The sequence below is a fragment of the Agelaius tricolor genome, unplaced genomic scaffold (assembly GCF_023055355.1).
Source record: "Agelaius tricolor isolate 1412-34295 unplaced genomic scaffold, bAgeTri1.0.p SCAF_43, whole genome shotgun sequence".
NCBI classification, from domain to species: Eukaryota; Metazoa; Chordata; class Aves; order Passeriformes; family Icteridae; genus Agelaius; species Agelaius tricolor.
The window spans coordinates 3,492,781-3,507,449 of record NW_027269303.1 but is presented as its reverse complement, the minus strand read 5'-3'; the positions used below and the strand labels follow the sequence as shown (position 1 = coordinate 3,507,449).

The 14,669-nt window shown below is 54.8% G+C and overlaps 1 protein-coding gene across 1 annotated transcript in view; it reads right to left on the bottom strand.

Moving 5' to 3' along the window:
- Positions 1-2,400: 2,400 nt before the first annotated feature.
- LOC139604082 (zinc finger protein 271-like) overlaps positions 2,401-14,669 on the bottom strand; it is a 205,972-nt gene continuing 193,703 nt past the window's right edge. The window contains exon 5 of the mRNA XM_071455068.1: positions 2,401-4,072. Within this exon, the coding sequence (XP_071311169.1) occupies positions 3,652-4,072 (421 nt within the window). The 3' untranslated portion in view covers positions 2,401-3,651. The remainder of the gene's footprint in view (positions 4,073-14,669) is intronic.

Sequence of the window (14,669 nt, the reverse complement as noted above, 5' to 3'; positions counted from 1 at the left end):
TGTCGCTTTTCCAGCCTCCTCAGGGTTGTTCTGATGTTTCCATCAGAGCCTGCAGAGCCAGAGCTGCCCCTGGGCAGTGCCTGAGCTGGGAGGGCTCTGCAGGGCAGAGCTGAGCCCCCAGGGCTGGGCTGGGCTCTGGCAGCACTGGCAGGGCCCAGCCCTGGGCACAGGGAAGCAGCTGCTGGCAGGGACAGCTCCAGGCAGCAGAGCCCTGGGCAGGCAGTGGGGGGAAATTGCCCCCAGGCTGTGCTGGGATATTTAAATTCCTCCCCAAACCCAACTATTCCATGATTACTTTCTTTACAGATCCCCATGCCAAGGCACCAGCAAATGTCCAACAGCAGCTCCATCAGGCACTTCCTCCTGCTGGCATTGGCAGACACGCGGCAGCTGCAGCTCCTGCACTTCTGCCTCTTGCTGGGCATCTCCCTGGCTGCCCTCCTGGGCAACGGCCTCATCATCAGCGCCGTAGCCTGCGGCCACCACCTGCACACGCCCATGTTCTTCTTCCTGCTCAACCTGGCCCTCGCTGACCTGGGCTCCATCTGCACCACTGTCCCCAAAGCCATGCACAATTCCCTCTGGGACACCAGGAACATCTCCTACACAGGATGTGCTGCACAGGGCTTTTTCTTTCTCTTCTTCATCTCAGCAGAGCTTTCCCTCCTGACCATCATGTGCTACGACCGCTACGTGTCCATCTGCAAACCCCTGCACTACGGGACCCTCCTGGGCAGCAGAGCTTGTGCCCACATGGCAGCAGCTGCCTGGGCCTGTGCCTTTCTCTATTCACTGCTGCACACGGCCAATACATTTTCCCTGCCCCTGTGCCATGGCAATGCCCTGGGCCAGTTCTTCTGTGAAATCCCACAGATCCTCAAGCTCTCCTGCTCGAATTCTTCCCTCAGGGAATTGGGGTCCATTGCGGTTAGTTCATCGTTAGCACTTGGATTTTTTGTGTTCATTGTTTTCTCCTATGTGCAGATCTTCAGGGCTGTGCTGAGGATCCCCTCTGAGCAGGGACGGCACAAAGCCTTTTCCACCTGCCTCCCTCACCTGGCCGTGCTCTCCCTGTTCCTCAGCACTGGCATATTTTCTTACCTAAAGCCCCCCTCCATGTCCTCCCCATCCCTGAATCTGGCCCTGTCAGTTCTGTACTCGGTGGTGCCTCCAGCTGTGAACCCCCTCATCTACAGCCTGAGGAACCAGGAGCTCAAGGCTGCAGTGTGGAGACTGATGACTGGATGGTTTTGGAAACATTAAACTGCTGGAAAAATACTGCATATCACTTGTAATAAAAGTCATCTTTGATACTTCTTGTTTGTTTCATTTTGAAAGTTCTTTGTATTTGTTTTAGTTTTTTAATTTTGTCCACAAATGAAGGTCATTGTGTCATTTTTCATTTTGTTTCTCTCCACTTTCCCTGTGGCCACAGACTGTGTCAATGAGGGTCTATGCTGTTGGTGGCTTTAAAGGAACTAAAGGATGTCCCAGCAGAGTTTTCTGCAGAGATGCCCATTTGTTGCCTTCTCTGGAGCTGCAGCAGCAATGTCTGTGTGCAGAGCTGGGGCAGATCAGTGCTGGCCCAGCAGCTGTGCCCAGCAGCAGCAGCAGCAGCACTTGGTGTTGCCAGTGCTGCTGCCGTGGCCCTGCCCCGCTGCCCTGGTGGCCCTGGTGTTGCTGCAGGGCCTGAGTGCTCTCGGGGCCGGGCACAGCCCTGGGGGTGGCAGTGCCGGGGCTGCAGCAGGGACAGGCCATGGGCACTGCTGGGGCAGCGCTGACGCCTCAGGCCAGGCCCTGGGGGCTCCAGGCTCCTTGCCCAGGCTCTCTCAAGAACACGGCCAGGCCAATGCTCAGCACAGCAACCCCCGTCAGCAGCCCCAGGCTGGCCGTGGGCAGGCTGGGGGCAAACAGCATGGCTGGGGCTCTGCAAGGGCCCTGGGGCAGACGGGAAGGAGCAGCAGAGCAGGGGCTGATCCATGCCCAGTGCGCTGCACAGCCCAGGGCAGCGTCCCAGAGCGTCCTCATGCAGCTGCCAACAACATCCCCCCTCTGCAGCCCTGGCCTCTCCCCCAGCTCACACAGGTGCCCCATCCTTGCAGGCACAGACACGGCAGCACTGCCTCAGCAGCCCCTGTTTGCATTGCACACAGCAGGGGCAGCACCCCCATGCTGTTGCTGTGGGGACATGAACCTGAGGGAGCACAAATGCCATCAGCCCCTGGGGCCAGCAAGGCCTGGGGGACACCAGAAAAACCACTCAGCTTTGTCCTGGCCTCTGCACTCAGCCAGAAAGTTTGTTCCCATCAGCTGGGAGTTTCCTGTGCCACTGCAGATGCTGTTGCTCAGAGCCAGGGCTGCCTGGCAGCCACCCCCAAACTGCCCTGAGCATTTCCTCTGCTTCACCTTTGCTTTCTTTACTTTTTCTTGGTACAAATTTCTTCCTCTGGCTCACCCCTGTTCCCTCCCCTGCAAACAGCCCATCCCTGCCCTGCTCCTGCTGGCCACCCCATTCCTGATCCAGGCCAGGAGCAATTGGCCTTCTTGCCCACCTGGGCACACTGCTGGCTCATGTCCAGCCTGCTGTCCATCAGTCCCTGCAGGTCCCTTTCTGCCTGGCTGACCCTGAGCTGTGAGGAATGCCCGGAGTCTAAGGTGCATGTCTCCAGGGGATTGTTGTTGATGTCTCCCCAGTAAGCTCACAGGCCTACACAAACACACACTGGAGTTCTCTGGGGCCGTTCATCATTTCTCTGCTCTTCAGCACTGAGGCAACGGACCCTGGCTACAGCTCTGAGCTCGTGCCCAAGCCAACCACCCCTGGCAATGGGGCTCCATGGAGCTGCTCTCAGGAAACCCCCCAAGAGCTGGGGAGTGCTCCAAAACTGCCTCGGAAACATGAGACACCTCAAAATCTCTTCATGAACATGGAATATCCAAAAACTCACTCAGTAACAGGTTTCCTTTCCCTTCATCATCCCCAAACTTTGGCTGTCTCATTCCAGACCCCAGCCCACATCCCCAGTCCCAACCCCAACCCTTCCCACCCCTCCTGGACATCAAGACCCCCTTCCCAAGCTGTATTTCCCCCATTTTCCACCTCCCAAACCCCATCCTACCCATCCCGCCCCACCCAGTGCTCATCTGCCACCCCTCCTGATTTGCATTCCACTTTGCCCAATCTCCTTCCAACCCCATTTCATCCTGAGGGGCTGTGGAATCAAGGAATTATTGGGTGGGATTGAGTAGCTTTCAGTGGCATTGAGTGGTTTTGAGTTGACAGATCAATCCCTCTCATCTTTTGGAGTGCCAAGAAATAAAGACAACTAAACCAAATACCCCCCAAACCCCCCCATATCCCCAGATATCTCCCAGAATGCAAGATTCCCCCAAAACACAAGTAAAATGTGATGCTTTAGATGCCTTTGATGAATTTGTTGATTTTTACCCTGTTTTTTTGTGTTTTGAAGGGAGGAAGATAAATCAAAAGATAATGAGAGGCAAAGAAAAAGGAATACCAGCCACTTCTGACTGTGTATCAGAGGGAATGTGGGTCACCAGGGCTCTGAGCAATGTGGGTCCTCTGATGGGGATGCAGTTGGAGCAGTGCATGAAGCTCTTCCTGCAGCCGGGGCTCTCGCAGGGCTTCCCTTACCGGTGCCTCCGTTGGTGTCGGGTGAAGAACGAGCGGTCTGAGAAGCTCTTCCCACACTGGGGACACTCGTAGGGCCTCTCCCCGGTGTGGATGCGCCGGTGGGTGATGAGGGTGGAGTTGTGCTTGAAGCCCATCCCGCAGTCGGGGCAGCAGAAGGGCCTCTCATCGGTGTGAATGCGCTCATGTACAAGGAGGTGGGAGCTGGTGTGAAACCTCTTCTGACACTGGAGACACTTGTAGGGCCTCTCCCCGGTGTGGAACCTCTGGTGGACAACCAGGTCGGACCTGTGGCTGAAGCTCATCCCACATTCCAAGCACTCATAGGGCCGTTCCCCAGTGTGGATCCTCTGGTGGCAGATCAGGTTGAATCTCTTCCTGAAGCTCTTCCCACACTCCAAGCACTCATAGGGCCTCTCGCTGTCATGAATCTGCTCATGGACCACCAGCTTGGAGCTCTGGCTGAAGCTCTGTCCACCTTCCTGGCTCAGGGTGGGTCTTTCCTCCTCAGAGCACCCTGGGCTGGGTTTGGAGCCCCTCCTCCTGCGGGATCTTTTGGGATTTTCCTCCCCATTGGATTCCTGTGCCATGGAGTCACTCAAAACAGCCTCTTCCATGAGGTTCTGCCAAGGAGATTTTTCCTCCCTGGTCTCCATCCTCAGCTCCTTCCCTAGGGGAGGAAGGACAAGGAGAGGATGGGATTTCCCCCCAGTGTATCCCTGGCAGGACAGGGTTGGCAGCAGGGTTGTCCTGCAGCTGGGGGCCGTGCTGGGCTGGGAGATGGAGCAGGAGAGAGGGGGAAAGGGGCACTGACTTCATCCTCACCTGCCTGGATGTCCTGGGACATCTTCCTCTTCCTTGCAGCCTTTTCTTCCATTCAGCCAAGGTTTGGGAATGGGAAATCCTGGTTTGGGGAAAAACAAGGTGTGAGTACCTTGGGTTGGGGCTTCCTCCCGCCCAAGTCCATCTCTACAAGTTGCTTGATGTCCATAAAAACCTCCAAAAATCAAGAGTGAATCAAAAAAAGCCACCAGGAGTGTCCCATTTCCAGTCTCATCCCCCTGGGGTTCTGCTGGTCCCCCATCTCAGGGCTGCTGGCGATCCCATGGGTCCTGGGGATCCCCCCTCTCCAGGGCCCTACTTAGGGATTCTGGGGGGTTTTGGGGTCCCAGGGTTCCCTTCTCCAGCCTCCCCCCAATCCAGTCACTTGGGGCTCCCCCCTCTTCCCACTGCCTTGTCCTGGTTTAGGGCAAATTTGGGAGAAAACTTCCAAAGGGGTTTCCTCTAAAAAGCAGATTCAAGCAGCCCTAACCCCCAACCAGATCAGGAAAAGATTTCCATGGAGAAAAGGGGAAAAAAACTGTTTATTTAACAGGCAAAGCATTCACCAGCACAAAAATGAACAATACTAAACAATAAAATCTCTTGCCACTCCAAAAGAGATGACAAACTCAGAAAGTCCCTCCGTGGGCTGTAGCTAGGCTTACTCAGTCTCTTATCAGTCTCTCCAGCGCTGGAAATGCCGTGGCCCAGGCCAGGCCCAGTGGGCCACAGGTGGGAGCTGCCGGTGGTGTTCTGGTTGTTCAGTCCAGAGCAGGTTCAAACAGCTCCAAAGAAAAAGAAAAACCACAGTCCAGGTTCAACTTCTCTGCCTCAGCGAGCTAAAACTAACTAAAAGCAAAGGAGAGCTCTGTCCTGCTGTTTGTCTGTCCATAGACAACTGATACCTTAGGGTTTAAGTTTTTCTGCTCTGTTTTGGTGTGCAGCTTTAGCTTTATATTAAGTGTTACTGGGATCTTTTCACAGGGTGGTGTAGACAAAACAATCCTGTTCTAGCTGGAGACTCAAGGACAATCTCTTCAAATTTCAGGCCCAAAGCATAAACAATGTGAAAAGAGGAGGGCGGGCAAGGAAGCAAGGAGGATTAAAGTTCATAATTTGAAGCTATTAATCGGGCAGTTAACTCCTATATGGAAATGGGCTAAAACTTATAAAAATGAGAGATCTCGTGACCAAGCCCTCTTTTGCTCCCATCTCGGAGCCATCCAGGCAGAGCCACAGCTGTGGCTCCGGTACTGCCAGGGTGTGGCCTTTGAAGGCACTTCAGCAAAAATCCCCTTCATTCCTCTTAGCTCCGTGTGGTCTCTGTTCCAGCTCCTTAAGGCATCACAACAGCCCAGGAGCCGGAATGTGGAGGAGTGAGAGCAGTGTCTGAAAACAAACTGCAGCTTCTTCCTCCTCCCCTTGGCTCTCAGAACCAGCCTTAAATGTGCAGAACTCATTTCTGGGCTAAACGGACCGATGGGGCACGAGCATCATGAAGTCACCCCAGGACGCGCCCCTGTCAGGGTCAGGGGGTCCCGTCCCCGCCTCATCTCCGGGCTGCCGGGGGTGCCCCAGCTCCGGTATCGCCCCTTCCCCTCTCCCCGCCCCGGGGGTCCCCCGTTCCACAGCCCCGGCTCTCACGGGGATCCCCAAAACCAATGTCCCGCCCCGTCGGTACTGGGCCATCCCCACGTGGACCCCCCGGGACCCTCCCGAGGGGCGATCGCGGCTCCTCTGCCCCCGGAAAAGCTCCTCTTAGGGAGCCCGGAGATATCCGGGGCTCGAGTCCGGGATCTGCCGGCTCCGAACACGCTCCAAAAAAATCCTCCCGGACACCCCTGGCTGGAGCCGGGGCGAGCTCGGCCTCCCCCTCACCTGCGGCTCGGGCTGGGGGCGATGCTCCCGGGGCAAGGGCTGCTGCAGGCTCAGCGTGCGGGCGCTGCGAGCGCCGGGATTCTCCCCCTCCCGCTCCTGCTCCTCCTCTCCCTCCTCTTCCTCCCGCATTTCCTCCGCTGCCAGCCCGGACCCCCCTTTCCCACCCCTCTGCCCCGCGGCCCCGCAGCCCCGGCTGCTGGGTGGGGGAGCCCCCGAACGGCCCCAGGGCTGGGCAGGGGGCTCGGGGACCCCGCCGGGGCGGATCCGTGCCCCCGGCCCGAGCCCCAAACTCCGCTCCGGGGCCGCTGGGCTCTGCGGGTCCGCCTGGCAACCGGTGAGTCATCGCCGAGAAAAGCTCTGGTTGGCTGGAAATTGTTCAGCGCGTTCTCTGATTGGCTGGAATTGTGAAAGGCGCTGCGCCCTGCGGGTGTCCCCGGGAGCTGCGGAGTCCGGGCCGGAGCCTTTTCCTCTTTCTTTCTCCCCCTCTGAGAACTCTTTCCTATTTCTTTCTCTCTCTGAGATCTCTTCCCGATTTCATTCTCTCCCTCTCTCCTCCCCATTTCTTGTTCAGTTCAATCCAAGTTCGAGCAGATCCACAGGTTGCGTTCCCATGGTTCTCATTCGCACCTTCCCTGGGGCAGAGGCGTCTCTCCCTCGCGAAATCGTAACCCATGGGCAGGGTCCCTTCCCAGCCCAATCCTTCCAAGATTTTGTCGGGGACTCGCTTCCATTTCCTCCCTCCCTCTGCTTCCAGCGGGGAAGGTGCTGGGAAATGTCCATCAAAGCCACCTTTGCTGTGTGCTCTGGGAGCCCACAGAGCTGCTGGACCTTGTCCCCTGGCCCTGCACAGCTCCTTGGGAGGCACGGCAGGAGCAGCACCCTGGGAACCTCGGGAATGCCCCTCTCGGATCCATGGCACATACTGCCAGGGGCTGGAATTCCAGTTCCCAGCCAGGAAAAGATGTTCCTGCCCTGGAAGGAAAAGCTCTCAAGAAGGAGCCAAAAGCCAAGTGGACCAAGATCTTACAGTGACATTTCACTGCCAGCCTTCATAACTTCACCCATGGTTGTTGTAGCTCCTGAATGGGGAATTAAATCAGGGCAGGGTCTTTGGTGGGAGCTGCCCTGGGTCAAGGGAGACACTGAGAGAGAAACAGAGCAGGCAAAGAGAGGCAGGAGAGAAAGGGGGACACAAACACAATCAGCTGAGAAGGTGGCACTCTGAAAATAAACCAGAACTGATGGAAAAGGAATATGACAGAAAGAAAACATTTTGCCCCTTTTATTTCCTATCAAAATACAATTTCTTCCCCTTCTCAGAAACCTCCTCCCGGTGTCATTCAGCAGGGCTGTCAGAAAGTCCTTCATTCTGGGTGGATGTTCCAGGCTGCAGCCACAAGCAAACAGGGAATGGGGATTTTCCTGCTCCTGGAGAGTTTGACATCCTCAGCTGAGGAGAGGAGGAGACACCAGAAGAAAAGGGCAGCCGGGCTTCATCCTCCCACAGGAAAGAGAGGGGGGAAATCTCTCAGCCTGTCTGCAGCTGCTCCCACAGGGATGTGAGGGCTGATCCCAGAGCCCCAAGGGTAACAGTCAGGGCTGCCATCAGGGAATGCTCACCTGGTATTGAGGGGCAGCGTGGGAGCACCTGGATCTTGGGGCACCCAGCTGCCCCCCATGTTTGGAGGTGCCTGAGGAGGGCTGGGACAATGCCAGGGACATCCTGCAGTGACATCCCCCCTGTCCTGCTCTGGGTGAGCTCAGTCCCAAACCTGGCCCTGATCCTGGTCTCAATCTCACTCCATGTTTAGACACACTCAGTTCTGTATTTAATCTCATCCCAGTCCCAGACTTGTCTAGCCCCAGACCCAATCCCAACCCCAGCCCTAAAGCCAATCCCATGTCTAGCCTTAACCCCAATCCCAGCTCTAATCCAAATCTCAGCCCCAACTCCAAGCCCAGCCCCAATTCCTGCCCTTTCCTAAATCCTCAGCCCCAAACCAAATCCCAGGTTCAGCCCTTCTGGGGCTTTGGGGGTGTCTCTGTCCCTGTGACCCCGATGATGTTTGGGTGGGGTCCCAGCAGGGCTGAGAGGGACAGAGACCCCCCCGGCCTCCCCAGGGCTGAGAAGGTGGCAGAGCCCCCCCAGCCCCGAGCAGCCTCAGCGGTGAGAGGGACACAGAGGCCCTGGTGCCCAGCCCTGCACAGGCATTGCCTGAGGCCAGAGGGATGGAGACCCCCCGAGCATCCCCCAGGGCGAGGGGACAGAGAGCCCCGAGCATCCCCTGGGCTGAGAGGGACAGAGGCTGCCCTGAGCACCCCCTGGCACAGGGGAGAGAGGGAGGAAGACTCCCCAGGCATTCCCTGGGGTGAGAATGATGGAGACCCCCTGGGGAATGGCCTGGGGTGACAGGGACAGGGACACCCCTGGGGAATGGCCTGGGGTGACAGGGACAGGGACACCCCTGGGGAATGGCCTGGGGTGACAGGGACAGGGACACCCCTAGGGAATGGCCTGGGGTGACAGGGACAGGAACAACCCTCCCAAGCCCCTCCCCCGCATTCCCAGGGCATGACATACAGAGACCCCTTGAGCATCCACTGAGCACTGTGTTATAAATGAGAAGCTTGACTAGGCCAATATTCAAGCAACAATCAATTTATTAATTAATATGGTAAAGTATGAGCAATACAGCACTGGGTACAGTGGGGAAAGTTTTCCCTCCAACTGCACATCCATAGTTGAGGCTTACAGGTATTTATAGGGGTACTCATCAGCTTTCTCAGCAGTTTCTATTCCCAATTTTTACTCATTAGCAGTTTCTATTTCCAATTTTTATATCACAATTCTATACACTATTGTGATTTAGTTTTTCTCAGGATATATCCCAGAGTATCCCCAGATGGTGGTGTTTCGGTTTCCAAAAGAAGGAAGAAGTCTCCCAGATGGTGAGGTCTGGCTCTCCAGATGTGGGTCCACCTTTTAATTGCAAGGACTATAAATCTCATCTAATTCCATGAGCCCCTGCAATGTCAAAATGGACCTTTGGATCCCTGGGGGCCTGCAGTGTCACAATGGGCTCTTTTGGTTCTACAGCTTCCCTATGGCCCCTCGGTTCCATGTGTCCTGCACTGTTCCATGAATCCTTAGTTCTATGGGGTCCTGTAGGGTTACAATGGTCTCCTTGGTTTCATGGTGTCCCAGTTGCCATAATTTCCATGGTATCACAACTGCCCTTGGATCCCAAGAGGCCCCATCGTGTGACAATGGCCCCTTGCTTCCATGACGGCCTGTAGTGTCACAATGGTGTCCATGATTCCATCAGGCCCTGCAGTGTCACCATGGACAGTTGGTTCAATGACACTCCACAATGTCACCACAGCCCCTTGGTTCCACAGAGCCCCACGGTGTCACTGTGGTCCCTTTGGTTCCAAGACTCAGAAGTGCCAGAATGACCCTTTGGTTCCATCAGGCCTTGAAGGTTCAAAATGGTCTCCATGGTTTCATGAGTACCCCCTGTGTCACAAGAGACTCTTAGGTCCCTGAAGTTCTTCAGTGTCACAATGGGCCCTTGGTTCCATGAGGTTTGGCAGAGTCCCAGTTGACTCCTTGGTTCCATGAAGCCCTGCTGTGTCACAATGCCCACGGTTCCATGAGTTTCCATGGTGTCACCACGGTCTCCTTGGATCCCCAGTATCACCATGGTCTCCTTGGTACCATCCAGGCCTTGTAACAAGAGATACTGAGCCATTTTGTGCCTTAGATGAAAGGCTGCAGAACTCACAGTTGTGAGGCTGTGTCACTGATAAGAAACAAAAACCACCTGAATCTGAATGCAAAATATCATCTCAAGTACCTTCAATTCAGGCCTCAACAGAGGTAGAAAACACAAACAGAGATTCCACAGTAAATCAAAAACAGGGACTGTACTTTGAATGCAGGCAAAATGCATTCAAGTGCATTCCAATGCACTCGATATGATGGGGAGGTGATGATCCCCTATTCCAAGAGTGAACTTAAGAAGGGTTGACTATTGAAGGAACCACAGAGAACCACAATATAAGAAAAGCAGGCGGCGTAGGTAATTCTGGGATAGGCAGACCAGAAAGCAAGAGCAGATGAGCCAGTGTAGTCGCCACCAAGGAGATCACGTTCACATGCTGTGGGCAGCAGCCCCATCAGGCCGTGTCACCATCCCCTGGCACAAGGGGGGTCACGATGGTTCGTTTTACTGATCTCAGAGCGCAAAGACACACAGCAGGGGACCTTCAGTATTAACCAAAACAAATGCACCTTTCATTGAGTGCCCACAGCAGATGCAACACAAGGATTAGAAAGCAGATAAAGGATAGAGAGACAGAGAAAAGGAGGGGGGGAATAGCTGCCATGAGAGAGATGAAATCCTCGTGGTCTGGCCAATAGATCTGTCTTGTCACGTCGGGGAGAGTCTCAAAGCCTTTGGTTAACTCAGGGGTGTTTTATAATCTACCACCAGGAGGGGAGTAGGATGGCACATGGAGGGAACAGTGGAGAATAAATCCATTGAGAACAGGTACAGACAGCCCAGTTCTGAACAGCACAAACCGGTGCCAGCAGTGAGTGGGGCCCGTTGTTTCAGGACTGGCTCCTATGGGAAACATCCCGCTTCCCATGGCAGACATCCCGCTCCAGTCCGGCCAGCACCCCTGGGTTAGAATTTGAAGGGTCTCAGTCTCAGTCCTTGGGGAGGGCTTCAAGCTCCGTCCTTGACAGCGGTTGTGAGGCACCTGAGGGATCTTTGGACCGTCTCTTACAGACAGACATCCCAACACATAAAAATAATCATGCATTTCCCCTTAAAAATAAAATTTACTGAATTAATAAAATTATAATTATTTTTCCTATACATAAAATAATTATTCTGTATTTGTACTACCAAATTTGAATATTTATATTAAAAAATCCATACCTTTTTAGCAAGCAAAAAATTTATTGGTCATTGGTTCTAAGTAACACAATTCCCTTCATTGATTTATTGACCAATGTGGCTGTTGATTTCTCCTTCTTTATGCTAATTAGTCCTATTTTAAATCCTTTGGTCATCTTTTTTATCATTTTCACAGACAGGATAAAAGGGGCCACTTTGGGATCCAGGGAGAACTTTCTGGGGCACATTTGGGGCAGTTCTGGGTCTGGGGAGGGAATTCAGAGAAAACTTGAGGGTCTGGAGGACACTTAGGGGAGCCGGGTGGGCACTTGGAGGGGCACTCAGGGATTCCGAGGGACAGTTCGGGGTCCGGGGCAGTACTTGGGGGTCCCCGGGGGCCCTTGAGGGTCAGGGAGGGGAATTTGGGGCCCTTCGGGGTCCGGGGCAGCACTTGGGGGGCCCTGATGGGGCTCTCTGGGGCGCGGGGGGGTGATGGGAGCTGTAGGCACGGGTCTAATACGGTTTAACGGAGCCGGGGAGCATCACGGGAGTTCAAAGCGCAGCTGCAATGGCTCTCGGTGGAAGCGCGGGGCATGATGGGAGATGAAGTCCTGGCTGGAAGATCGCTGGACGTGCGCCGCGGAGCATGATGGGAGCCGCAGTCCCGGAAGTGGTCCGAACGCTTTGTTTAGGGGTCTGGGAAGGTACTTGGGGGACACTTTTGCGTCCGAGCCGCGACTTGAGATCCTCGTGGTAACGTAAACGGTTCGAGAGAACTTGCGGGGATCTCGGGGAGCTCTAACCGGGCTCTTTAGGGCGTGGGGCACAGCAGGAGCTTTCGGCGCTGGACCGTGTTATGAGGGGTCTGGGGCCGCGGGGGAAGAGAGGAGATGAATTCCCAGAAGTGGCTGTACCGGCCATCTGTGGGGTTGGGAGCACTGGGGGGTCCGGGGACGCTTCTGGGGGGTCCCGAATGGGCGCTGGGGGGGCACTGAGGGATCCTGGAGGGTCTGAGGGACACTTAAGGGACAAAGAGGGTGCGGATCCCGGGTTTCTGTGAAGCGCGGGGCATGACGGGCGTTGTAGTCCCGGCTCCAATGGGGCTCAATCGGGCCGCGGGGCATGACGGGAGTTATAAGCACAATGAAAATATGTCGCCCACCGTAGGCACCGCCCCCGAGGTCCCGATCCCGGCGCTGATTGGCTGTGGGTGGTGATGGGCGGAAGCCTCGGCAAATGGGATGCGGAGGAGACCGGAACAGCCCATTCAACCTCTCCAGTCCCTCCCAGTACAGCCCAGTTCATCCTCAGTACAGACCAACTGATCCCAAGTAGAACCCAGTACAATCCCAGTGCCCCTCCAATCCCTCCCAGGACAGCCCAGTAAAACCCCAGTTCCTCCCCAGTCCCTCCCAGTACACCTGAGTGTACATTCCCTGTCCCTTCCAGTTCCCACCCAATGTCATCCACAGGATGCCCAAGTGTCTCCCAGTGTTCCCCCAATGTTCCCAGTGTCCCCAGTATGTCCTAGTCCTCCCCAGTGTCACTCCCAGTATGTCCCAGTCTGTCCCACAGCGCTCCCACTGTTCCCCAGTATGTCCCAGTCCTCCCCAGTGTTTCCAAGGACAGTTTAATTTCTCTCGGTGCCCGTGGCAGCCAAACCCAGCAGTGGGGTCAGTGCAGTGCCCATGGCCACAGCCCCTTGCAGTGGCCCAGTGCAGCTTGGGCTGATGATCCACCCTCACAGCTGGCTCAGGGCAGCTCTGCAGTGGCTTTGGTGGCACCTGGGGCTGGCACACACCTGAGCAGCGTGTCTGTTTGCAGTGGGGAAACTCAGGAGTTTGAGATTGCTGCAAAAAGCACAAAAAAAAAAAAAAAAAAAGCACCCTCTTAGGCTGGGTGCAGCCAGCTCTCCAAGTACAGCAGCTCCCAGGGCAGTGAGGACAGACGGGATGGGGCTGGGCAATGTGGAGCAAGGTTGTCCACACTGGGTCAGAGCTCCAGGCACAGCTTCTGTGAGCAGGCCAGAGCTGCTGAGGAGAGACCCTGGGTCAATATCAATCACAGAATGCTGCAATCACCTCTGCCCTAAAGAGAAATAAAAGACACCCTTTAAAATAGGAATGTGTATTTCTTACAAGTTCTTTCAAATCTTTTTCCATAACTGGACTAGGAAAACTTTAATGACCCTCTCAGAGCTTTGGTGTTGTTTACATCAGACTCAGTGCCTGAGAGTGTCTTGAAAAAACTTCTCAAGAACTCAAAGTTAAATTTAGACTCCAAATTTTCTTGAAGTTTTAATGGGTCCCACTGAGGGACACGACTGGGAAAGTGTCCCCAGGTTCCACTCCGAGCAGAACACGGGAGGCAGTGATGGCAGCTGGGGACAAGCAAGGCAAAGGTGTCTCTGGTGCTGGGCAAACCTGGATGTGTTTCAGGAATGCAAAGGACCAAGGCCTGAGCCCCAGCCCCTGGCCAGGCAGATCCTGTCCCTCCCTCAGTGCTCAGGGCCGACAGCCTGCAGGGACAGAGGCGCAGGGCAGGGACACCGTAGGACAGCCTGGGCTGCACAGGGCACAGGGATGGGCAGCAGCTGCAAGACAGCCCTGCCAGAGCCAACTTGGGCAGCACTTTGGCCATGGCTGCTGGCCCTGGGCCTGAGGCCACGAGCGGACAAGTGACCCTTGCAGGCCTGGGGCCTCATTGCCTCCTTGTCCCTGCTCAGAAGCCTGGCAGGGGCCGCCCCATGCTCCTGCCTTTGGCATTGCCCATCCCCACATCCCAGTGCCCATCCTGGGAAGAGCCCTGAGCAAGGAGGGAGGGACAGGATCTGCCTGGCCAGGGGCTGGGGCTCTGGCCTTGGCCCTTTGCATTCCTGAAACACATCCAGCTTTGCTCAGCACCAGAGATGTTAGCGTTCAAAAACACATAATCACATCAGCGATTATATGCGGTGCTTTTTATTCAAGAGCTCTGGGAATCGGGGTAGTTTCCACCCAAATCTGATTCCGACCATACATTCGAGGTGAACGTGTTTTATACTCTATCATTACATAACTTTCATGTTAATTATTAAACTTACATTGTTCTATTGTATACACAGATTTCAGCTAAACATAGCCCCCTTTAAATTTCCAACATAGTTTCTCACGATTCTTCTTATGGTTATATAATAATTATATTTAATTACTAAACAATCACCACATCTAACAATTATATCTTTTATCATACTGCTTATGCAGGTGCAGTGATCTGAGAAAACACAAATCCCAATATTTTCAAAGACTATTTTTAACATTTTCCAGGGCTCCACTATCAGAGACACCTTTGCCTTGCTTGTCCCCAGCTGCCATCACTGCCTCCCGTGTTCTGCTCGGAGTGGAACCTGGGGACACTTTCCCAGTTGTGTC